The sequence below is a fragment of the Saccopteryx leptura genome, chromosome 1 (genome assembly GCF_036850995.1).
Source record: "Saccopteryx leptura isolate mSacLep1 chromosome 1, mSacLep1_pri_phased_curated, whole genome shotgun sequence".
Lineage (NCBI taxonomy): Eukaryota > Metazoa > Chordata > Mammalia > Chiroptera > Emballonuridae > Saccopteryx > Saccopteryx leptura.
Window position 1 is genome coordinate 378,076,244 of NC_089503.1, and position 26,551 is coordinate 378,102,794.

The window sequence follows — 26,551 nt, forward strand, 5'->3', positions numbered from 1 at the left end:
GGAGATGAGTGACACGAAGGGGACTGGAGGGCTGAGGACACGGGTGAGGACTGAGGACTGAGGCCCATCTCGTACACCTTTAGCCCGTCGGCTCCTGTGACAGGCATGTGGGCGGTGAGACGGCTGCCACAGAGACCCAACCCCATGGGCTTAAACAGAATGGACGTTTCTCACGTAGAGTCTGGGGAGGGTGAGCGGCCCCTCGGCAGTGCTGGGGACTCGAGCGCCCCCCCGAGGTGTCGCTCCTGTGCCCCCCACTGTTGACGGCAGTGCAGCACCACACGGCAGTGCAGCACCACACCTTCGGGGTCTCTGACCCTGCCGTGGGGGAGGAGAAGAGGGAAGGAGGGGGCACTGCCCCTCATTTTCAGGACATGGCCTAAACATTGCCCGGTCACTTATCCCTTTGGTCAAAAATTGGTCACATGTCACATGTGGCTGCAAGGGAGTTTGGAGATCATACATATTGGGGCTTCTGGTACAAAGGGGAATGGATTCCTGGGGACAATCAGCAATCTTTGCCGGGATCTAGATGGGAAGGGAGCACGAGAGCCGTGTCACATGGGTGAGGACCTTTTTTGTATGTAGAACCTCTGAGATGGGAAGTGTTCTTAAATGGACTTCTCTCTAGGGAAGGCCCAGGACAGAGGGGCCAGCAACGCCTTGGCTAACACCCTCTCCCCTGGACTGCCCCATCTCTGGTCGGAGGTAGAGCGTGTGATTCTCTCTCGCCCCGACCAGGAGCCCCCTGGCGGTCCTTATGGAGCCCTTGTGCCAGCCGCCCTGTTGGATCACAGTGAGGGTCACTGAAGGGTACCATGTTCGCCCCGTGGAAGGCCCTGCTGTTCCCGGAGAAGGTCACACCTCAGTGAGGTGGTGGAGATGATCCCATGCAGTCATCTGCGGCATCAAGAGACGGAGACACCGAGAGGGTGAGTGACAGGTGGAGAGTTCCAGAGCTCTGGGCCAGTCTCAGTGACGGGAAGTGAGCCGAGTTCAGGCGGGAGCTTTGTCAAAGTGAGGGAAATGGTTTTCCTCTCTGGACATGTGAATCTTTAGGAGGCTAGGTCCCGAAGGGAGCCTTCTGGGTCCAGTGTCTGCTTCTTCACCGACTCATTCATTTGTCCATCCATCCACCCACCCACCCAGTGTCTGTTTCTTTGCGGGCCCATCATGGATGTGCCAGGCACTGTGCTCAGTGTGGGTAGAAGAGAACAAAACAAGACATGCACAGACCCTGACCTCATGGAGCTTGCAAGCCCTAGGTTTGGCCTGCTCCCCGTGAGGGAAGACCAGGCCGTCACAGGTCTGGGAGAGCCAGCCGTGTGGCTCAGAGCTCAGAAGGCCTGAGGGGAGCCCATGAAAGCACGTGGCAGGCTGCCTCTTGAGCGGGATTCTTGCCATCCTGGGGCGGCCAGGTGCAGTGTGGGCTGGGGCGCGGGGGGCAGGCTCCGGAGCTGCCGTTTCACTTCTCTCTCACTCACCAGGCGTGGAATCCGCTTTCTCGCGGCTGGTGAGTTGTGTGACTTCTCATCTTAACCCAGGGGAGATGTCCTCTCTCCCTCAACCCTCCCAACCTGCCTGTCCCTTCGGTATTCCAGTTTGGTGGAATCCCTCCCTTCCTCCCAGGACCCAGGACCCCAGTGCGCCAACTGCACCTCTTTGCTCCAGGAAAGGGGGTGGTGTGGAAAGTGGAAATCTGTGTGGGGACACTTCCTCTGTGGGCCTTTGGTGTCTCAGGCTCCTCCCTGGGTCCCTCTTGGCCTTGCAGTTCCCCTATCAGTGGTTGGCAAGCTCGTTAGTCAACAGAGCCAAGTATCAACAGTACAACGATTGAAATTTCTTTTGAGAACCAACATTTTTTAACCTTAAACTATATAGGTAGGTACATTCCTTATTGAGGTAGCGCCCACACGTGGTATTTTGTGGAAGAGCCACACGCAAGGGGCCCAAGAGCCGCACGTGGCTCGCGAGCTGTGGTTTGCTGACCATGGCTGGTCCACAAATAACGAGGATCCATGGCACTGCCAATGTGGGTTGGTGTTTGCCTGCTTCCCAGAGGTGCCCCCTCCCCTAGTCTTTCCCAAAATATTCAGCAGCCTAAGGGTTGACTGCCTGGCCCAGCAGGGGCTCTATGCCCTGTGCCCACACTTGGGCCAGCACCCGGGCCATACCACTGGTTGACTCTTCTGAATGAGCGGGTGAATTCTGCGGCTCTGGCCCACGTTGGAGGAGGGGTGAGGAGGCCTCACCCTGCCACCCGCTCCCCTTTGCTACTTCCCACTGCACATGAGATCTCCCTGGTGGGCCAGATGTGCACATACAGAGAGGGAGGTGGGTGACACGAGCAGGCAGCCACCTGTGACTTCTCTCGGCCCAGTGCTGCAGCGACACCTGGGGAAGACCCCCCTGGTGGTTTGGGGAGCCTGTTTTGACCTGATCTTTATTTACCCAGCAAAGGAAGTAAATAAATAGCTCTCGTTGTGGATGTGCGTGTGCCAGACTGTGCGCCTGCTGTGCACCGTTAACAACCGTGACCCAACCCAGAGGAAGTGGTGACAAAGGCGATTGTTTGTTTTCCATTTACCCTTACAACCCTTCTCCACCTCCACCCTTCTTCGGTGTGCTGAGAGGCTCTCCTTGCGGGCCTGGGATCCAGTCATTTGCTCATCCATTTCTTCCTTCCCTCGTTCAGTGTGCGCTGAACCAACGTAGCGCCAGGTCCTGGCGAATAGAAGAGGTAGAGCAGGAGGTGAGATGGGAAGGGGGCGCCTTGGCTCTCGGAGTCACATTGTTTGGACTGTTTACTAGCCAGATGACTGGGGCAGGTTCATGTGTGGAATCACACCCTGTCTTCTCACAGGTCTGTTTCAGGGTTTAAATCAGTAGAATAGTAACTTGCTCATGGCCAGCACTCATTGCATGTGACTTTCTTCCTTTAAGGACATGCCCTGCACATGGGAGCAAAGTTTGCAGTTTCCCCTCGGCGCCTCTTCCCTGCGCCCACAGCCTTCTGGCTGGCTGGCCGGCCACCTGCCTGCCCCAGACCTCCGTGAGCGCCTGCCTGGATTGCTCTGCATTTCTCTTGCATCTCTCTCTGCTCCAAGACCATCAGAGGCTTCCCAGGGCCTGTGAAATCAAATTCGTCTTACCACGGTGCTCTGGTTCTCCTGGCACCTGGGCTCCACCCACCTTTCTACCCTTGGAGCCACAATCGACTTTTATAACCCCATTCCGGCCAATAAGAATGCCTGCTACATTCTGGGGTGTTCCTGCTTCCACCACTTTACTCGCACTGCCCCCCTTCCTGGAATGCCCTTTATCCTCCTCCCATCCACCCTGTCTGTCCAAACTTGGCCCTTCTTCAAGTTTAAATCCACTCGGCTGTTCCCCCGAGGTTTCCCGCCTCCGGGGTAGCATGGTACCATGGTGGGCGGTAGCAGAGCAACCAAAGTATAAATAAAAAGATAGATTTAACTATAGTAAGTTGTTTCATAAAGATTTATTCTGCCAAACTTAGTGAAAATCTGACATAAAGTTCTTGGTAAGTAATTATTATTATTATATGCTTTAACTTGCTATAACTCTGCTTTATAAATTTTATAAAGTAAAGTTACTTCCCTGGTTTATAAATCACCATGACTGTGGAACCGGTGACATATTACGTGTGGGTGCAGCTTATTGTCCTTCCTGGATTGTGTCTTTGTTGCCTTGCACCCTCTTTCATTCATTTAGCCCGAATAAAGAATGACTGTTCTGTGCCTGACGCCTTTGGGCCCCAGTCCTGCTCCTCCAGCAGCGTCCCTCGCTGCGTATATACTCGCTCAGTAAACGTTGGTCTAAAGAATGAGTGAGGGGAAACAGAACAGAAGGCAGCAAGTACGAGTCTTGGGGTACAGGCTCTCTGTGCTGTGGGCATTCCAAGACGAGGGAGAGGAGGGGAGGCTGGGGGCAAGGGAGTGTTTCCCGAGAGCTGAGTGGTCTCGGGAGTGAAGGGTCGGGAGGTAGAGACGAGGGCAGGGCAGGCGCCATGACCATCCTGACTAGAGCCAGGACTCTTGCTCCAGCCCCTCACCACCACCCAGGTGTCCAGATCTGTGGAGGGCACTGTGGGAGTGAAGGGGTGGGAGGTAGAGACAAAGGCAGGGCAGGCGCCATGACCATCCTGAGTAGAGCCAGGACTCTTGCTCCAGCCCCTCACCATCACCCAGGTGTCCAGATCTGTGGAGGGCACTGTGGGAGTGAAGGGGTGGGAGGTAGAGACAAAGGCAGGGCAGGCGCCATGACCATCCTGAGTAGAGCCAGGACTCTTGCTCCATCCAGCCCCTCACCATCACCCAGGAGTCCAGATCTGTGGAGGGCACTGTGGACGGCGGCCTGGACCAGGCACACCTGTGGACAGGGTCCTTCTGAGGACCCAGTCCACATAAGTGAAGCAAAGGAGGACAGGACTGCCGTGAGTCTCCTGCACGTTAGTTAGGTCAGATGTGGGCACAGAGCAGGGTTTGGAAAAAAGTTGTGCATTCATTCCTTCGTTGATGCATTCAGCCATTTTAAAAAAAGATTTTTAAAGAAATTATAAAATGCATACTTGCTTAGTATAGGAAATTTGGACAATACAGAAAAATAGGAAAAAACTAGAAAAATTGTTCATGATTCTTATCACCCAAAGTCAGCTCTGGTCGGATAGCTCAGTTGGTTAGAGCAGGGGTAGTCCACTTTTTTATACCTACCGCCCACTTTTGTATCTCTGTTAGTAGTAACATTTTCTAACTGCCCACCAGTTCCACAGTAATGGTGATTTATAAAGTAGGGAAGTAACTTAACTTTATAAAATGTATAAAGCAGACTTACAGCAAGTTAAAGCATATAATAATAATTACTTACCAAGTACTTTATGTCAGATTTTCGCTAAGTTTGGCAGAATAAACCTTTATAAAACAACTTACTGTAGTTAAATCTATTTTTTTATTTATACTTTGGTTGCTCTGCTACTGCCCACCATGAAAGCTGGAACGCCCACTAGTGGGTGGTAGGGACCAGGTTGACTACCACTGGGTTAGAACATCGTTCCAAAGCACAGAGGTTGCTGGTTTGATCCCCGGTCAGGGCACATACTCATTACAGACAGGAAGAAAATAAAGATGCAAGTCCCACCCTCCAGGAAAAACCATGTTAAGGTTTGATATGTGTCCTTCTTTTTTTTCTTTTTCTTCTTTTTTTTTTTTTTTTTTTTTTTTTTGAGAGAGAGAGGGACAGACAGACAGGAAGGGAGAGAGATAAGAAGCATCAACTCATAGTTGTGGCACCTTAGTTGTTGGTTGATTGCTTGCTCACATGTGCCTTGTCGGGGGAGGGGGCGCTGTAGCAGACTGAATGACCCCCTCTTGCTCAAGTCTTCTGAACTTTTTTTCCTGTTTGTATACACTCATTAGTTGTATTCTATTAAAATAAGATCATAAAATACTATCCATATGCAATCATTTTTATTTTTACAAAGTTAGGGTCATTTTACAAGCCCAATGTTGCATTTTCCTTTTTTTACATAACATTTTTTATGCTATATATCTTTTCTGTTGTTACTCAAAATGAATCCATACTGCCTGACCTGTGGTGGCCCAGGGATAAAGCATCAACCTGGAATGCTGAGGTCGCTGTTTCGAAATCCCAGGCTTGCCTGGTCGAAGCACATACGAGAAGCAACTACTAAGAGTTGCTGTTTCCCGCTCCTCCCCTCTTTCTCTCTCTCCCTCTTTCTAAAATCAATAAATAAAATCTTTATAATAAAAACCAAAATAACGAATCCATACTACTAATGCATGATGCAGTGTTATAGACTGCAGTTTACAATGGCTGTTTGGAAGTAGATTGCCCGAAAACACACAGGAGTATCTAAATCAGGGGTCCCCATACTTTTTACACAGGGGGCTAGTTCACTGTCCCTCAGACTGTTGGAGGGCCGGTCTATAAAAAAACTATGGTCTGACCTGTGGTGGCGCAGTGGATAAAGCGTTGACCTGAAAATGCTGAGGTCGCCGGTTCGAAACCCTGGGCTTGCCTGGTCAAGGCACATATGGGAGTTGATGCTTCCAGCTCCTCCCCCTTCTCTCTCTCTGTTTCTCTCTCTCCCTCTCTCTCTCCTCTCTAAAAAAAATGAATAAATAAAATTTAAAAAAAAAAACTTAAAATAAAAATAAATAAATAAAAGAAGAAAAGTTAAAAAAAAAAAAGACTTTGAGGTATAATTAAAAAAAAAACAAAAAACAAAAAAAAACTATGAACAAATCCCTATGCACACTGCACATACCCTATTTTAAAGTAAAAAAACAAAACGGGAACAAATACAATATTTAAAATAAAGAACAAGTAAATTTAAATCAACAAACTGACCAGTATTTCAATGGGAACTATGCTCCTCTCACTGACCACCAATGAAAGAGGTGCCCCTTCCAGAAGTGCAGCGGGGGGCCAGATAAATGGCCTCAGGGGGCCGCATGCAGCCCACGGGGCTGTAGTTTGGGGACCCCTGATCTAAATTGTACATTTTAGGACATGACTGAAATATCTCCTTGATTAATCAAAATGATTTTAAAACCTTAACATTTACCATCCAGCTAAAGTGTATTTAAATGTAGTGGGATATATCTTTTGTTTCGTTTCAGGTGAATACCTTATGGCTAAAGTATAAAATGCTAGTTATTATTTTGAAAAAATTAAAAATTTTTTGACATCTACCTACGTAACATTTAACCAACCAGTTGTTTTTTTTCCCTGTCAGTGTATAGATTTAAAATGCCTGTGTCACAGTGCAGCTATGTTACTCACTGAACTGCAGGGTCCCCACAGACATTTCCTAAGCTTTGTGCTGGGGCCGGAAACACAATGCCTGCCCTCTCGGGCTGGGTGGAACCCCAGCGCCTTAGCGGTTTCCACTTCACCTAGTAAGTGCAGGAGTGACTTCTGTACTGTGTGCAATGGAAGCTTGCAAGGGGTGAGGGGCTGGGGGAACGTTCCAGGGAGGCTTTGGGGAGAGGAGACGTGGCTGGGCTGGGTCTGGAAGGACAAGCAGGAGGTTCCAGATGCAGAGGCAGGAGGTCAGAGTGTGGAGGGACCTCCTGTAGCGGTGTGACTTATCAGCTGTCCCCCTGGCTCCAGAGGTTTGTTTCTGTGTTTCCTTTGGAGATGACAGATTCTGCGGCCAAGGGCCCCAGCTGTTTATCTGGGGCCATCCCAGGGCTGGGGGCTCCCACTCCCTGCTGCAGGGGCTGTGAGGCCCTGATTAAGGAAACAGCTGAGGCAAGGGACCCTGGGCAGAGGCGCGGGAGCTCCAGAAGGCCACCGTGCGGGGCAGAGGCAGAGAGAGCAGGGTGCAGTGCAGGGGAAAGCCAGGGTGAGGGACAGGAACAAGCCGTGCCCCTGGCGCTTCCAGGGCGTGCCCCTGCCCTCCTCTGCCTGGCCCGCCGGGAGACGCAGCTCCTTCAGAGCTCCTTGGGGTGCACATCCCCTGTGACTGCATTCACTCATCCGATGTCTCCTAATGGCATCACTCAGAATTAGCTCCTCTGCTTTGCTCACCGTGCAAGTCAACGGTGTTGCCTTTGAAAGACTGAACTTCTGAACGAGAGGAGCAGTCACTGACATTCATAAAGCATTTAGCGTATCACAGGCCCCCCGTGAGGAGTGTTTTGAATCTATTTTCTTACTGAGTACTTCCCAACAGCCAGCACGGTAGGGATTGCTACCATATTATCCCTGTGTTGTAGAGGAGGAAAACGGGAGGGCAAAACAAACTTGAAGTATCCCAGCCGAGGTCCAGACCCCTGACCGCCTCTCTCCCTCTCCTCGTTTATGTAAACAGGGAGATGAAAACCATCCCGTTCTCTCAGGGTAGTTGCAAGAACTAAGTGAGGCCGTGTCTATCAAGCACACCAGCTCCCACCCTCCCCACCGCGCGTTCAGCATCCTGGCTCCTTGGGAAGTGCTAGTTTGAGTTGAGGTAGCACGGCGAGAGTGGTGAAGAGCATCCACTCTGGAGCACGACTGACTGCCTGGATTCCAAGTCCAGGCTCCGTCCGTGACCAGGCTTTGAAGAGTGACCTGGAGCAAGCTGCTTTCACCTCTCAGAGCCTCAGTGTCTTCTTCTGTAGTGTGCAGGTTACTTTAGGGTTAAAACGAGTGTCTGACATGTGCGTATTTGCTACTGATATTGACCGCACCGGAAGCTTTCTGAGGGCAGGGTCAGTTTTAAGAAGGTGTTCCCTGGTTTCTCTCCACGTTAGTGAGGCCGTGTGGGGTCCTCACTAAGTCAGGGAGTGGTTCAGATCGTTACAACGACAAGTACCCATATACTGGAATTCTTACTATATAAGAAGATTTGTTTATTGTAGCAAGTTTGAAAAACACAGAAGAAATGAAAGGGAACCGTGACCCTGCTGCTCAGAAATAAGCGTGGTTAATTAACACTTTGGTCTATTTCTTTCCAGTGTTGTTTCTATTTAGACAGCTGTTTTCCTAAAATTAAGATTGTGTTCTGTATTACAGTTTTGAGCCCCACCGCTGACCTGAATTCATGTGTAAGATGAGCCTTTTCCAATGCCATTAAAATATTTTTTGACTTGACCTGTGGTGGCGCAATGGACAAAACGTTGACCTGGAACGCTGAGGTTGCCAGTTAAAAACCCTGGACTTTCCTGGTCAAGGCATGTATGGGAGTTGTTGCTTCCTGCTCCTCCCCCCTTCTCTCTCTCTCTTTCTCTCTCTCTCTCTCTCTGAAAAGAGAATAAATAAAATCTAAAAAAAATTTTTAAATATTTTTTGAACTAGGGTTACTGGCATTTTGTTGTGTTCTACTGATTGAAAGGCTGTACTCTGTGGGAGACATCAACATTAATAGGTTGATGTCTTTCTGGAGGGGGGAGGTCTGTCTTCTTGCATACCTTTAACAGCGACTTGGGAGATGACACAGGAGGCACGTGATCAGCTGCCGCCTTTGTGTCTCACTCATCTTGGTGTCGCATACATTCCTGGGTCCAGCGCAGGACTGACATTGTCCATTCATTCATTCAGCAATTATTTATTGAGTATCTATTATGTGCCAGGCTTATTTTGTGTACTTGGGATACATTGGTGAACAAAACAGGCAAAAATTCCTTCCCTTGTATAGCAAAAGGCAGGACTGGTAGGACAGATAGCAAACTGTGCACACTATAAATAAGTAAAGTTATGTATATAAAGCTCATTAAAGCCTGACCAGGAAGTGGCACAGTGGATTGAGCATAGATCTGGGACACTGAGGGACCCAGGTTCGAAACCCTGAGGTCGTTGGCTTGAGCGCAGGCTCATCCACGCTCAAGCAGGATGAGCGTGGTCTTACCGGCTTGAGCACAGGGTCGCCAGCTTGAGTGTGGGATCATAGACATGACCCCATGGTCACTGGTTTAAAGCCTAAGGTCACCGGTTTGAGCAAGGGGTCACTAACTCAGCTGGACCATCTCCCCACCCCCACCCCTGGTCAAGGCACATATGAGAAGGCAATCAATGAACAACTAAAGTGCTGCAACTATGAGTTGATGCTTCTAATCTCTCTTACTTGCTATCTGTCCTTTCTGTCCCCCCCCCCCCCCGCCCCCAAAGAAAGCTCATTAGAAGATGATAGGGACTGTGAACAAAACAAAAATACAGAGCCAGTAAGCAGATAGTACTGGGTTGGAGATGGTTTACACTTTTTCTTTTAAGTGAGAGGAGGAGAAATAGATACCCACATGCACCCCAGCCGGGATCCACCCGGCTACCCCTGTCTGGGGCCAATGCTTTAATCAAACGAGCTATTCTCAGCACCCGGGGTCGACGTTCAGACCAATCAAGCCATTGGCTGTAAGAGAGGAAGAGGGAGAGAAGGGGGAGAGGGCGGGGATGAGAAGCAGATAGTCCCAGGACACTCCCTCTCATGTGTGCCCGATGGAACCCAGGACTTCCACATGCTGGGCCAACGCTCTATCCACTAAGCCAACTGGCAAGGGCTTGTTTTACACTTTTAAACAGGACCATCAGTGTCAGCTGAGAAGGAGGTATTTGAACAGTGACTCAAAGGTAAGGAATTGGCATTGTAGCTATCTGGGGTATAGGAGGGTGTGTGCTAGCAGAGAGAACAGCCAAAGCAAAGGTCCCGGGACTAGAACCTTCTGGAATATTTGAGGAATAGCAAGAAGACCAGCGTACTGCAGTAGAGAGTCCTTCTTGAACGAATGGCTTGACGCTGGGAGGGCTGGCAGACCCATTGAGAGAACCAGGGGTTAGATTTTAACAAGCTATAACTAATGATGCATTTTTAATAAGTTATAAATTCCAACAAAAACAGAGCTCTGACATGAACAAAAAGTCCTCTGCAAAGCAAGTCGCCTCAGATCCCTCTTGTTAGTTGACTGGGTGTGAATGATAAATAAATTGCACAAGTACAGGAGGATAAAGGGAGATAGGGCTTGACAGTCATTCATTTAATCAGCACGTGCCTATTGAATGTCTGCTGTGGGCGTGGACCCGCTCAGGGTGTGGGGGATGCGGATCAAGACCAAGCCTCTTCTTCGTGAAGCTTGCGTTATTGTGGGTAGAGACTGGCAGCTAGCAGACAAATGTATAATGCGAAATCCGGTGGCAATAACTGCTGACACCAACAGCAGTTAAGCATGGTTCTCAAGAGAAAACTGTGGTGTGAGTTAAGTCTAAATTCATTATGAGTCAACCGTGAGATGCAGTTGGCCAAAAGGCCTAATTCTGTTGGAGGCTGTGTGAACAGAATGCCCAGCACTGGATGGGTTGTGTCTTCTGCCCTCCAATCACCAAACTAGCCTTTTAGTATTGCGTTTACATTCTTGAGGGACATGTTCACACCTGATTGAGTTCAGGGGAGAGTGACTCAGATCGTGGGGGGAGGGGATGCCGTAACCCCATCCAGAAGTCAGGTGGGTAGAGGTTCCGGAAAGCTAGGCTCCCGCTCAGTATGTCGAGGAATATTCTAATGGTCAGAACTGATCAGTAATAGAATGAATGGGCCACGAGAGAGGGTGAGACTCCATTCTCCAAAATTGTTAAGAAGAGCCTGGGTTTACCTGTCTCCGGATATTAATGAGGTTGTAATGAATGTGGTAGATGCTTGGAGTCACTATGGAGGGCTCCTTGCAGTCCCAGGTCACACTGTGTACGAGAAGAAGAGAAAAGGGTTTTCTGCATGTAACTTGTAACATAGATAATTCCACATTAACCACATTACAATAGCCAACCACCACCAAGGCCATCGGTAGGATCCCAACATGTAGAAACTCAGAACTCTTTGAGGCATCACTTTAGTTCAGTGTCCAGATCTGAGCTCTAGAAGCTTCAGAGGATTAGAGAATGTTCAGCCGGAGAGCCCTGGGCTGGTCAGCAGGTTCCTCCCCCCTTTTTATTGAATATTTTCGTAATTTCAGAGAAAGTTACAAGAATTATACAGAAAGTCCTCATATAGTCTTCACCAGATTTCCCAAATGTTAACATTTTATCACATTGGCTTTATCATTCAGTCTGTCTGTCTCTCTAATGTATTATAATAGGCAGTTGGAATGTAAGTTGCAGACATAATGTCCCTTTACTCCCAAATACTTTAGTATGCATTCTCTCAAAACAAGGTCCTCTCTTACGTAACCCGGTAGAATGATAAAAACCAGGAAAGTAACACTGATACAATGCTGGTATCTAATCTACAGACCTTTTTCTAATGTCACAATAGTCCCAATGATATGCTTTATAGCCAAAAAGAAAAAAAAAAAAAAAAAGTCCCAGATCACAGGCTGTACGCAGTTGTCATAGTTGTCTCAGTTTCCTTTAACTTAAAATGTTTCCTTAATTTTCCTTTGTCTTTCATGATCTCAACATTTTGATGGGTGGGCAAAGGACTGTCAAGCAAAGTCTTTTTTTTTTTTTTTTTTTGTATTTTTCTGAAGCTGGAAACGGGGAGAGACAGTCAGACAGACTCCCGCATGCGCCGGACCAGGATCCACCCGGCACGCCCACCAGGGGCGAAGCTCTGCCCACCAGGGGGTGATGCTCTGCCCCTCCGGGGCATCGCTCTGCCGCGACCAGAGCCACTCTAGCGCCTGGGGCAGAGGCCAAGGAGCCATCCCCAGCGCCCGGGCCATCTTTGCTCCAATGGAGCCTTGGCTGCAGGAGGGGAAGAGAGAGACAGAGAGGAAAGCGCGGCGGAGGGGTGGAGAAGCAAATGGGCGCTTCTCCTATGTGCCCTGGCTGGGAATCGAACCTGGGTCCCCCGCACGCCAGGCCGACGCTCTACCGCTGAGCCAACCGGCCAGGGCCAAGCAAAGTCTTTTTAAAAAATGAGCTCAGACAGGGAGAAGGTTTTGAGATGGATCCTCGAGTTTCTTTAGTTTCTTCATCAAGAATGCTTTCCCTGTTCAGGATGCTGGTGGTGGAGCCACGCTGATCACCGTGAAGCATCCAAAGCCCCCTTTATTCTTTTCCTAGGGCGGCCGTAATGGAGGACCACGAACTCGGGTGGGGGGTTAAAACAACAGAAATGAATTCTCTCACAGTTCTGGAGGTCAGAAGTCCAGAGTCAAGGGGTCAGTGGGCCACGTCCCCCTGAAGTCTGTAGGGAAGGATCCTTCCTATTTCTTCTATCTTCTGGTAACCCCAGGAGTGCCTTGGGGTGTATGTAGCTGGATCACTCCGGTCGGCCTCTGTCTTCACATGACCGTCTTCCCTCTGTGTCTCTTCTTCTTATAGGGACACCAGTCATGTCAGATTTAAGGGTCCACTCGACTCCGATGTGACCTCTGAATTATATCTGCCACAACTCTGTTTCCAAATAAGGTCACTTCTGAGGTACTGGGGATTGGAACTTCAACATATTGTTTTGGGGGACACAGTTCAACCCACAGCGCCCCTACCTCATCTTTCTGGCCTTGCCCTGCATTTCCTCTTAGGTGGTCCCTCTGCTGTAGCCACACTAATTGCCTTCAAGGGGACCCTGCTTCTTCCCAGACTCCAGGCCTTCTTCTGGCCATCGCTCCACCTCTGCCCGTCTGGGAATGGAGGCACGGGAAGGTGAACCTTCTCAGGGCCTCAACAGGGTGGTTCTCTGACAGTTTCCTGGCTTATTTCCTCCTCACCCTGACTTTGCTGGTTGCTGCACGAGGGATCTCAGAGCTGGTGAGAGTTCTAGTCCCGGGCCTCCCCTCTGAGATCTTCAGGGCCCGTGAGTGCCCAGGGCCTCAGACTCTGTGTCCTCAGTTCTCAGTGTGGGGCTGGGGGCCGAGATTCCAGTCTTATGTTCATGGCATCCTCCGTTCCTACCAGAGCCTCTTGTACCTTAGAGCTTCTCGGCTTGGGGTCCAGGGGTTCAGGTCTATCAACATCTCTTACAGCGTGTGTTTCCAGACCTCCTGAATCAGCATCTCCCTGGAGGAGCCCCTGAGCCTGCCTCTTGAATAAACTTCCCAGTGATTCTTACAAGTTTGAGAATTGCTGCTGAAAGCCCTGTCGGACGCTTATAAAATGATCAATGGACTGATTGACGAATTGAGTGGGTGGGTGGGCTTCTGTACTGTTGTTTCTGTGGAGAACAGACCAAGAAGAAACTTCAAATTTTCCCTGTCCATTTTCTCAGTTCAGTTTTGCTGCGAACCTAAAACTGCTCCAGAAAATAAAGTTTCTTTATTTCTTTCTTTCTTTTTTCTGTGTGTGTGACAGAGACAGAGAGAAGGATAGATAGGGACAGACAGACAGGAAGGGAGAGAGATGAGAAACATCAATTCTTTGTTGCGGCTCCTTAGTTGTTCATTGGTTGCTTTCTCATATCTGCCTTGGCTGGGGGCTAAGTGAGTCATCCCTTGCTCGAGCCAGCGACCTTGGGCTCAAGCCAGCGAGCCTTGCTCAAACCAGATGATCCCGTGCTCAAGCCGGCGACCTCAGGGTTTCGAACGCTCTATCCGTGCTCTATCCACTGCGCCACCGCCTGGTTAGGCTAGCCGCTAAAGTTTCTTTTTTTAATGAAGGTTACTGTGTATAGCGTTAACTAAAGAATGTTGCGGAGTGTTGTAGGGCTCCACCAACCAGGAACCTGCTCAGTGTTCAGGTGTGTGTACCCCATTTCTACGCAAGCCTCTCTCTCCAGTGGTGTCCCCATTCAGAATCCGAGGGAGCTCGGCAGGTCTCTGAGCTGGTCCTGACCCGCCCCACCCTCCCACTGTTTGCCCTGAACTCTTGAGTTGCCTGGGGGTGACAGAAGACAGTTGCCCCACCCCACCCCCAGAGGAGCCCAGCTGTTTCCCCCAGCCTGTCTTTTCAGCCACCTGAACTCATTCACAGTTTTCCTGTCAGTTAACGGGGCCCTGCTGCAGTGTGGGAAGGGGCCCCTCTCCACGGCTGCGTGTCATGTATTGGTGTCGTTCCTCGGCCTCAGCGGAACAGGTGCAGGCGGAGCTGCTGGGCGAAATGAGGGCAGTCAGTCTTCCTCTCCCTGTCTTTCTCCTCTCCCTCCGCTCCCTCCACGGCCCAGCCTCGCGGAAGCCACATCCCATTTCCTGCCCAGCATTCGAAAGCTCCCCTCACCCCCATCCTGCAGAAGGCAGCGCCCTGGGAGAGGGGTTGCCTTAAAGGTGGAGGGCACACACTTGAGGGGAACGTGGGAAGCAGTGGGTTTGCACAGCCACCTCGCACCCCCTTCTGTGGTGCTCTTTCAGTAGATGCCACCGGAAGGGAGAGGAGGGCTGTTCCAGGGACTACCAAGGTCACCGACCTTGCCTAACAACCTGAAGGGTCCTCAAAACCACCAATATGACGTTGGCCAACCTCTCCACTTCAGGGCTGACTCCTCCCTGTCTCTTAAGAAAATGGACCCAATCAGACTCAAATCCACCTTCTAGAACAAAAGTACTCAGAATTGAGCATAAGTCTGCTGTCCCCTGAGGGCTTGTTACACAGGGACTGCTGGGTCCCACCAGCCAGTCATGCTGATTCAGTGGCACTGAGGTGAAGCCGGAGAATTTGCATGTCTAATTGGTTTCAGTCATTGTTGCTCCTGCTGGCACAGGGACCACACCCGGAGAGCCGCTGTTCTAGGGGCTCCCCTTAAGATCTCTGATAAATGAGCTCTGCTTAGCCACCACTGGAGAACAGGTCACTCGAGGAAGTTGGGCCCCCAGCCGTGGCCTTATCACTTGGGCTTAAATCACAACCCTCCTCACTTTCAGTTCTGTGTGATTTAATTAGATTTAGATAGGACTGGGGCTTAAGAGGAAGGCAGAAAGAAAACCTTCTCTGTCTGCTTGCTCCCCACCCCCACAACCAGCCCCCCTGCAAGCAATGCCTCTGTCGTCTTGAACCTTTTGTTTCTATAGCTCCTTCCCTGCCTATCTAGGAGGAGAAGGATGCCCCCTGCATTCTCTGAAGCCTGTCTTTCACTATCTGCTATGGGAGAGTCAGCTGTTCAAAAGCATGAAGGTAATCCCATGTGGTGACTTGGGAGTGATCTACCATAACAGAGTGAAATTGATTAACTATAGGTAGAATGTGGTCTTGCTTTTGTAAAAACAACCAACCATGAAGCTATAGATGAATATATTTATATAAGTATTTACATGCACAGAAATATCTGGAAGGACCTTTTCCAGACCACTAACAGATGTTAGCTCAGGAAGATGGGAGAGTCCACTATTTACATTCTCTAGTATTATATATATTTCTCTAATGCTATATTTATTTTATTTTTTTTTAAAGAGAGATAGGAAGGGAAGGAGAGAAGTATCAACTCTCTCCCTCTGACCAGGGATTAGAACTCGGTCTCAAGCCAAGCCAGTCACCTTTGTGCTCAAGCCAACGACCTTTGGGATGGTGTCAATGATCCCTTGCTCAAGCCAGAGACCCCACACCCAAACTGGTGAGCCTGCTCAAGCCAAGAGCCAAACCGGCGACCTCAGCATTCCAGATACACGCTCTACCCACTGTGCCACCACCGGTCAGGCATCTAATCCTGTATATTTAACAAGACTATTTCACTCTTTAATTAAAAACCACTGAAAAGAGAAGCCTGACCGGTGGTGGTGCAGTGGCTAGAGCATCATCCTGGCACGTTGAATTTCCAGGTTTGAAACCCCGAGGTCTCTGGTTTGAGCGCAAGGTCATCTGGCTTGAGCACAGGTTCTTGAACAGAGTCGCCAGCTTGAGTGTGGGATCATAGACATGACCCCATGGTCGCTGACTTGAGCCCAAAGATTACTGGCTTGAGCAGGAGGTCACTGGCTTGGCTGGAGCCCCTCTGGTCAAGGCACGCATGAGAAAACAACAATGAACTTAAAAGTGTTGCAACTACGACTTGATCCTTCTCATCTCTCTCCCTTCTTATCTGTCTGCCTCTCTTGGGAAAAAAAAAATTAATAGAGGAATGGGACACATACCTAAGCAGGTTTACTTATTTATTTTTAAATTTTTATTTATTGAGCCTGACCTGTGGTGGCACAGTGGATAAAGCATTGACCTGGAATGCTAATGTCGCCGGTTCGAAACCCTGGGCTTGCCTGGTTAAGGCACACACGGCAAGCGACCAATGAACAACTAAGGTGAAGCAACCATGAGTTGATGCTTTTTACTTAGCACCCCCCCCCATAAAATCAAGCATAAAAAATATTTTTTAAAAATTTGATTGATTTTTAGCCTGACGAGGCGGTGGTGCAGTGGATAGAGCGTCAGACTGGGATGCGGAAGACCCAGGTTCGAGTCCCTGAGGTTGCCAGCTTGAGCGAGGGCTCATCTAGTTGAGTCCAACATCACTGGCTCAAGCAAGGGGTTACTTGGTCTGCTGAAGGCCCGCGGTCAAGGCACATAAAAATTTGATTGATTTTTAGAGAGAGAGGAAGGGAGAGAGAAACATCCATTTGTTGTTTCACTTACTCAAGCAATCACTGGTTGATTCTTGTGTGTGCCCCGACCAGGATCCAACCCGCAACCTTGCCGTATTGGGCTGGTGCTCTAACCAACTGAGCTACCCGGCCAGGGTACACATTTATATTTACGATTTGCAGATTGGCATGTCCTCACAGCAGCTAAATTCATTAATACGCTGTACAGAACTGAGACTGCTTTTCTACAAATCAGCTTGAGTGCTGTGATCTTGACTTTGAGAAGTTTTTCTGCACTATTTGCACTGAAAATGTTTATTTATTATTGATAAATCTTAGCATATTTAAGTTCTACTGCTGTTCTTCTTTTATTATTGATTAAACATTTACATGTGGAAAAACACACACACACACAATGAAAATAAAATAAAAAACCAGTGAAATGCAGATGAAAGAGAAGGGTTGAGCTTTGGAAAGCTACTCTCAGTATAAGGAGTAGTAGAACATGGGCTGAGAGTACCATCAATACCCCACTCTTGGCCCTGGCCGGTTGGCTCAGTGGTAGAGCGTTGGCCTGGCCTGTGGAAGTCCCAGGTTTAATTCCTGGCCAGGGCACACAGAAGAAGCACCCATCTGTTTCTCCACCCTTCCCCCTCTTCTTTCTTTCTATCTCTCTTTCCCTCCTGCAGCCAAGGCTCTACTGAAGCAAAGTTGGCCCGGACGCTGAGAATGGCTCCATGGCCTCTGCCTCAGGCACTAGAGTGGCTCCGGTTGCAATGGAGCCAAGGCCCAGATGGGCAGAGCATTGCCCCCTGGCGGGCATGCCGGGTGATTCCCGGTCGGGCGCATGTGAGAGTCTGTCTCTCTGCCTCCCCGCTTCTCACTTCAGAAAAATACAAAAAAAATAATACCCCATTCTCAGCACACACACACACACACTTCTGGCTATTGGAATTTGTTAAAAAGAGGATTGTTAGTTTTTTTTTAATTTAATAAAGAAAAGGACATATAGGCAATAAATGGGATAGACAGCCTCCCTGTCTCCTCTACTTGTTCCCCAGCAGCCCCTGGCTCGCCCCACCGGCTGCTGCCCCAAGCCCTTTGCATGCCTCCAGCAGCTCTGTCATCTCAGTCCTTCCTGTCACTGTCAGATTTCTTCACTCGCTGCCTCTATTTCTTCAACAGCCGGTCTTTTTATTTTAAAGAAACACGACCTGTTTTTGTTTGACGTTTGCCCGTGTTCCCAAAATGGAAAATAAAAGTCCCAGAGCCCCAACACAGTATCCACACGCATGACTTGATGTTGTCCAGTCCTATCATCGGCTTCTCACTGCACACGCGTGTCCTTTCATGATTGTAATCTGCACAAATGCTATTTTGTGTCCTGAAGTTTTCTACGTCACCTAGTTTTGTAAGCCCGCCTGTGTATGGACGCAGCATCACTCCTCCTATGAATGGTACTATGGTTGTTCAACCAGGCCCTGATTGTTAGGCGTCTGGGTGGTTTCCAGTCCTTTGCTATTTATGCATTCATGATTTAACCCCCTCCTTTTGGGCCCCGCCTCCTGCCAGCCTATAAAAACTGCCCTCTTAAAGGTCACTGCTATGGGTCTTCTCTCCGAATCTAGCAGCCTCTTCTCGGTACTTGACTAAGCCCTTGTCCTGACTTTAATGGAACTTGGCCCTATTAACCACCCTCCCTGCCACCCACCAGACCATCCATCAAACCCTTCGCGAAAGTCCGGGCTCCCTTCTTTGGCTTTGGTATTTTTATTATTATTTTTAAATCTTTTTTTCTTCCGATACAGACATTTTTACATTTTCATTGTAAAAGAATAAAACAGCTAATAATTGGATAATACAGAAAGTAAAAATACATCTTATTTTAATTGAACTATGAATTATGATTTAAAAAGAATACAGCTACACGTATATGAATATATATGTATGTATAGATATATGAATCATGAAGCAATGTAATAAAGCTATTATAAGAAATAGAATATCCCTAATTTTGTGGAAGCTTTCCTGTTTATCCTTTTTGGGCCACCCTTCTATTAAACCCCACTGAAATCCTCGGGATTTTGTTTCATTTATTCTTTGAATTAATTTTAATCATTGTAGATTTGAAGGGGTATTATCTCAGATATATAATATATAATGACATTGTTTCTTTCCAGTTCTTTACCTTTGCTTTCTGATTTTGCTAAGTCCTCCAATATAATATCAATTAGAAGCAGGAATAGCGGACATCCTTGACTTGTTTCTGTAAAAGGCAGGCTTCTGATGGTTCTTCACTAATAATAAAAATTGCTGCCTGACCTGTGGTGGCGCAGTGGATAAAGCATCGACCTGGAATGCTGAGGTCGCCGGTTCAAAACCCTGGGCTTGCCTGGTCAAGGCACATATGGGAGTTGATGCTTCCTGCTCCTCCCCCCTTCTCTCTCTCCATCTCTCTCTCCTTTCTAAAATGAATTAAAAAAAAAAAAAAATTGCTAAAGATTTTTGGTACATGCCCTTTAATAGATTAAGGAAATTTCTTTTTATTTCCAGTTGCTTGTTAAATTTTATCAAATGCTTTTTCTACATCTATTAAAATGAATTTATGGGCTTTTAAAAAAATCTTATATGTGAATGCTATAAATTACATTACTGTTTTTATGTTAAACTTTCTTTGTATAGCTAGGATAAATTCCATTGGGAGATGATATATTATCTTTTTTCCTAGTACTAAGTTTTATTTGCTTATATTTTGAACAGGCAGTAAGCATCTATGTTCATAAGCGATATTAACCTGTAATTTTTTTTCCCCTCATACTATATTTGACTAGTTTGGAATTAGGATTTTACTAACCTCACTGAATAAGTTTAGGATGGTTTTTCCTTTATTATCTCTAAGAAAAGGTGGTTTGATATTGTATTGGAATTGATGCTTTCTTGAATGTTTGGCAGATCATTCCTATAAAACTTTCTGGACCTGGTACTATCTTTGTAGGAAGACTTTAAATGACCTATTCAGTATTATTTCTGGCTATGGGAAAATGACCAGATGCACCCACATTTGCCTTGACTGGAGCTAGGTGATGTCTGTTCCTTGGCATGCTTAGTAATAATGCCTCTTTTCACTTTCAAGGATGTCCTTGTTTGTATAATACAATATGTGGTTGTTCTGTATATAGGACTAGATAGGTTTTTCTCTTTCTTCTTGAGTTAGTTTTGGTAAATCACATATTGTCTGGTTTGCTTCAAATTTAGTGGCATAAAGTTGGTAGTGTTTTTCATTTTTAAAACTGGTGTAGCTTTAAATATATCACTTTAAAACTTTCTGACATTGTTTATTTGCATATTTTTTCTTTGTCTTGATCAGTATTACCTAAGTGTGGTCCATTTTTGTTAGTCATTTTGATGTACAGATTTGGTCTTCATTGATTTTCTTATTATTTCAATGATTTTTGCTCTTATTTTATTGTTTTCATCTTTCTTCTTTTTAAGACTTATTCTGCTGCTCTTTTTTTTCTTTTTTAAATAATATTTTATTTATTGATTTTACAGAGAGGGTGGGGAGCGAGGAGTATCAATGCACAGTTGCTTTACTTTAGTTGTTCATTGCTTGCTTGTCATATGTGCCTTGACCGGGCAAGCCCAGGTGTTGAACCAGTGACCTCAGCGTTCCAGGTTGATACTCTATCCACTGGGCCACCACAGGTCAGGCTCTGCTGCTCTTTCTTTAACTTTCTAACATCTATCCCTGATTTATCAGTTTTGAATCTTTTTATGCATATGCACTTTAGTGTATATTCCCCTATAAATATTGTTTAAATTGACTCTTGTAAGGTTTTTTTTCTTTATTGAATATAGGTATCATTAAATGCATGTATCTTTTTTCATTGAAAGATTTTATTCATTGATTTTAGAGAAAGTAGGAGGGGAGAGACAGGCAGGGGTAGGAGCAGGAAGCATCAACTCATAACAGTTGCTTCTCGTATGTGCCTTCCTTTGGCATTTGCCTTGATCGGGCAACCCCTGGGTTTCGAACTGGCAACCTCAGCATTCCAGGTTGACACTTTACCCACTGTGCCATCACAGGTCAGGCAAATGGACGTATCTTAGGTTCACAGTTTTATGACTTTTGGCAAATGTAAACAACCACGTTACCATCATCCAGAGCAGGATACAGGATGTCGTCATCATATTTGACAGCTCCATGGGGCCCGTTTAGGATCCATCTTCCCTTCACCACCAGAACTAACCAGTGTTAGGGCTATACTGGGCCGGAAGTTCATCTAAGTAGAATCATTCAGTCTTCTCTTTCGTGTGTAGCTTCTTTCCGCAGTATATATTGTGTATAGTAGTTCATTTGTTCATTTTTATTGCTGAGTTTATTTCATTATATGGATGGAGATTCACTATTTATTTATTCTTTCTCTGCTGATAGTTGTTTGGATTTTTTCAGTGTTTGGCGATGATGAATAAAGTACCTGTGCACATTCTTATACCAGTCTTCTGTGGACAAAGCTTTCATTTCTCTTGGTTAGTGGAAGTTGAGAATGGAGATAATTCTCAGTCTCAGAGAAAATGAGTTCATCATCAAAAAGTAAAAGGCATGGTTATCACTTTTATACCATCCTAGTGACTTTGCTTTTTAAATGAATGGAGAGTGCCCTGGCCGGTTGGCTCAGTGGTAGAGCGTCGGCCTGGCGTGCATAAGTCCCGGGTTCGATTCCCGGCCAGGGCACACAGGAGAGGCGCCCATCTGCTTCTCTACCCCTCCCCCTCTCCTTCCTCTCTGTCTCTCTCTTCCCCTCCCGCAGCGAGGCTCCATTGGAGCAAAGATGGCCCCGGTGCTGGGGATGGCTCCTTGGCCTCTGCCCCAGGCGCTGGAGTGGCTCTGGTCGCAACAGAGCGACGCCCCGGAGGGGCAGAGCATCGCTCCCTGGTGGGCAGAGCGTTGCCCCCTGGTGGGCGTGCCAGATGGATCCCTGTCGGGCGCAAGCGGGAGTCTGTCTGACTGTCTCTCCCCGTTTCCAGCTTCAGAAAAATACAAAAAAAACACACACACAAATGAATGGACAGTGATGTACAGTTTTAATATGTTTGTTTGTTTCTTTGTAAGTTAGAGGAGGGGAGATACTGAGACAGAGTCCTGCATGCACCCCCACCGGGATCTACCTGCCAACTGATGCTCAAATCAACTGAGCTTTTTTTAGCATGTGAGGCCGATGCTTGAACCAACCCAGCCATCCTCAGTGCCAGGGGCTGATGCTCAAACCAATCCAGCCACTGACTGTGAGAAGGAGGAGAGAAGCAGATGGTCACTTTTCTTGTGTGCCCTGACAGGGAATCGAACCCAGGACATCCATATGCTGGGCCAACACTCTATCCACTGAGCAAACCAGCTTAGAAAAATGCTGACCTTGTTTTTTCATCAGTTTTGCTGGAAAAAGGGACTTGTATGTAAAGTCAGCTCCTGCTTCCTCAGAACCAGGTTAAACATGGCCAGCAGTGTGGGTACAGGGCTGAAGTTAGTTGTACATTTCTGATTTTGTCACTCGCTTGTTTGGAAGTGGAAAGGCTTGGTCTTAGTGAAGACATCCAATAAGTTTCACTATGTGGTATTTTCATTATCATTCAGTTCTAGTTCTTTAAAAAAAAATTTTTTTTTTGTATTTTTCTTAAGTTGGAAACGGGGAGGCAATCAGACAGACTCCCGCATACGCCTGACCAGAACCCACCTGGCACGCCCACCAGGAGGCAATGCTCTGCCCATCTGGGGCATTGCTCTGTTGCAACCAGAGCCATTCTAGCGCCTGAGGCAGAGGCCATGGAGCCATCCTCAGCACCCAGGCCAACTTTGCTCCAATGGAGCCTTGGCTGCAGGAGGGAAAGAGAGAGACAGAGAGGAAGGAGGGGGGGAGGGAGGGAGAAGCAGATGGGCGCTTCTCCTGTGTGCCCTGGCCAGAAATCGAACCCGGGACTCCTGCACGCCAGGCCGATGCTCCACCACCGAGCCAATCGGCCAGGGCCTAGTTCTTTAAAATTTTTTACATGAAAATTTTTTTTCTTTGAACTATGTTATTCTCTTTGAAATATGTTATTTGGAAGTATGTTGTAAAATTTCCACCTGTGTAGGATGATTTGTTGCTCTTTTGATCATTTCTAATTTAATTACATTTTGGTCTGTTAATATAGTCTTTTTTTATATTTAACAGCGTTTTGAAAAATTAAATTTATTGGGGTGACATTGGTAATATCATATAGGTTTCCAGGTGTACATTTCTATGATAACATGATCTGCATATTGCATTGTGTACCCACCAGCTAAAGTCAAATCATCTTTATAACACTAATTTTTAAAAATATTTTGAGACTTGTGTTATGATCTGATCTTTACACACACACACACACACACACACATGTACACATATATACATTTATTTACCAAGCTTAATCTGTAAGTGCACACATATGTAAATATATATAAATATATAGATAATAGATCTCAGGCTTGTTAATGGCATTATTTAGATCTTCCAAATCCTTTCTGAGTTTGTCTGTTCAATCTATGAATTACTAAAAAAGCTGTATTAAAATCTATCCCAGCGGTGGATTTATTTGTTTCTTCTTGAAGTTTTGTCAAGTTTAACTTGATGCTTTAGAACTTTTACTATTTGTGATATACAAATTTAGAATTACTACATTATTCTAGCAAAGAATAAATTATTATTGTAATTTTTTTCCTGGGACTACATCAAACTATAAAGTTTTTGTACAGCAAAGGAAACCATCAACAAACAAAAAGACAACCTACTGAATGGGGGAACATATTTGCCAATGATACATCTGAAAGGGGGTTAATATACAAAGTTTTTAAAAAATACTTTATTGATTTTACAGAGATAGGAGAGAAAGGGGAGCATGGAATGGGAAGTAACAACCCATAGTTGCTTCATGCTAGTTGTTCATTGCTTGCTTGCTGTATGGGCCTTGACCAGGGAAGCCCAGGGTTTCGAACCGGCAACCTTGGTATTCCAGGCCAAAGGTTTATTCACTGCGCTACCACAGGCCAGGCACAAAATTTATAGAGAAATGAAAACACCAAAGAAAACAAGTAATTCAATTAAAAAATGGGAAAAGGGCATGAATAGGCACTTCTCCAAAGAGGACACGCAGATGGCCGATAGACAGATGAAGAGATGCTCAACATCACTCATCATCACAGAAAGGCAAATGAAAACCACAATCAGATATCGCCTCACACCTGTCAGAATGGCTATCATGAATATGTCAACAAACAAGTGGTGTCGAGGGTGTGGCGAAAAGAAAACCCTTGTGCACTGTTGATGGGAACGCAGACTGGTGCAGCCACTGTGGAAAGCAGTAATGGAGAGTCCTCAAAACATTAAAAATGGAACTGCCTGATGTCCCAGCTATCCCACTTTGGGGAATATATCCGGAAAAAACAAAACACTAATTTGAAAGAATATATGCACCCCTATGTTCATTTCAGCATTATTTATAACAGCCAAGCTGTGGAGGCAGGGCCCAAATGCCCATCAATACACGATGGATAAAAAGGCTGTAGAGCCTGACCTGTGATGGTGCAGTGGATAAAGCATTGACCTGGAATGCTGAGGTCACTAGTTCGAAACCCTGGGCTTGCCTGGTCAAGGCACATCCGAGAAGCAGCTACTATGAGTTGATGCTTCCAGCTCCTCCCTCCATCCCTTTCTCTCTCTCTCTCTTTCCTCTCTCTGAAACCAATAAATAAAATCTTTAAAAAGAAAAGTTGTAGAGAGAGAGAGAGTGTGTGTGTGTGTATGTAATGAAATATTACTCAGCCATAAAAAAGAGTGAGAGCCTACCATTTGTGACAGTATGTGTGGACCTAGAGGGTATCATGCTAAGTGAAATAAGTCAGTCAGAGAAAGACAGATATCATATAATCTCACTTATATGTGGAATCTAAACAACAAAATGAATGAACAAACAAAACTGAAACAGAGTGATGGATACAGAAGCAGACTGATGGTTGCCAGGGGGAGGGTAGTGGAGGGACTGGGCGAAAAGGCAAAGGGATTAAGAAGTACAAATCAGCAGTTACGGGGATGTAACAGCATAGGGGATATGGGCAGTAATATTGTAATAACTATGTATGGTGCCAGGTGGGTACTGGAGATATTTGGGGGATCACTTTGTAAAGTATATGATTATCTAACCGCTGTGCTGTACACCTGAAACTAATACAAAACAATGTTGAATGTAAACTGCAATTTAAAAGTAAAATTTAACCAATCACCCCAATAAATTCAATTAAAAATAATAATTTTAGAAATAAAAGTAAAAATTTTAAAAAGGAATAACCATACCTCCAGTAGTAATAAATTATTATTGTAGCCGATTTTCCAATTATTGTATGGTGACTATCTTTTTTTTTTTTTTTTTAGAGTAGATTGTACTCTGCCGATTTACATCTTTTTTTTTTTTATTTATTTATTCATTTTAGAGAGGAGAGAGAGAGGGAGAGAGAGAGACAGAGAGACAGGGGGGAGGAGCTGGAAGCATCAACTCCCATATGTGCCTTGACCAGGCAAGCCCAGGGTTTCGAACCGGCGACCTCAGCATTTCCAGGTTGACGCTTTATCCACTGTGCCACCACAGGTCAGGCCTGGTGACTATCTCTTTATAATGCTTTTTGCCATAATGCCTGTTTATCTGTTAATATTTTGGTGTCAGCTTCTTATCAGTTAATATTTCTTTAGTTTTTTTTCTCCATTATTTAAATAGTAGCCTCTTTGTATTATTTCTTTTATACCTAAGCTGCTTCTTTTCTTTTCTTTTTTTACAGAGACAGAGAGAGAGAGTCAGAGAGAGGGATAGACAGGGACAGACAGACAGGAACTGAGAGATGAGAAGCATCAATCATCAGTCTTTGGTTGCACGTTGCAACACCTTAGTTGTTCATTGTTCTCTCATGTGTGCCCTGACTGCGGGCCTTCAGCAGTCCAAGTAACCCCTTGCTCGAGCCAGTGACCTTGGGCTCAAGCTGGTGAGCTTTTGCTCAAACCAGATGAGCCCGCGCTCAAGCCAGCGACCTTGGAGTTTCGAACCTGGGTCTTCCGCATCCCAGTCCGACGCTCTATCCATGCGCCACCGCCTGGTCAGGCTATACCTAAGCTTTTAATGAAGCCTAGACTAGAAGTTACAAGACCTATATTTAGTCTTGATTGTATCCTGTAGTCTTAGGTTCCTCATTTTTCAACTGGGTGCAAGAATACATGCCTTACACATTACTCTTCACCATTTTTTTAGAGTTTTATTAATAGCTTTCTGGGGTTTTTTTTTGTTTGTTTGTTTTTTACAGAGGCAGAGATAGACAGGCACTCAAGCTGGCAACCTCGGGGTCTCGAACCTGGGTCCTTTCGCGTCCCAGTCCGACGCTCTATCCACTGCACCACCGCCTGGTCATGCCGCTTTCTGGGGTTTTTAAAAAAGATTTTCTTTATTGCCGGAGCCAGTGGCTCAATGGCCTGGCATATGGACATCCCGGGTTTGATTCTGGGTCAGGGCACAAAGGAGAAGCAACCATCTGCTTCTTCCCTCCTTCTCCTACTTCTTTTCCTCTCTCTCTCCTGTAGCCAGTGGCTCAATTGGTTTGAGCATCGGCC

The 26,551-nt window shown here is 46.5% G+C and overlaps 1 protein-coding gene across 3 annotated transcripts in view; it reads left to right on the forward strand.

The window, feature by feature from the left end:
• Positions 1–26,551, forward strand: part of CCND3 (cyclin D3) — a 105,423-nt gene that overhangs the window by 18,337 nt on the left and 60,535 nt on the right. For 2 of the 3 annotated variants that reach the window (XM_066359434.1, XM_066359431.1), the window contains exon 2: positions 742–932. The exons of the other annotated variant lie outside the window; for it this stretch is intronic. In XM_066359434.1, coding sequence (XP_066215531.1) covers positions 891–932 — 42 coding nt within the window. In that variant the 5' untranslated portion in view covers positions 742–890. The remainder of the gene's footprint in view (positions 1–741; positions 933–26,551) is intronic. 3 annotated transcript variants of the gene reach the window in all.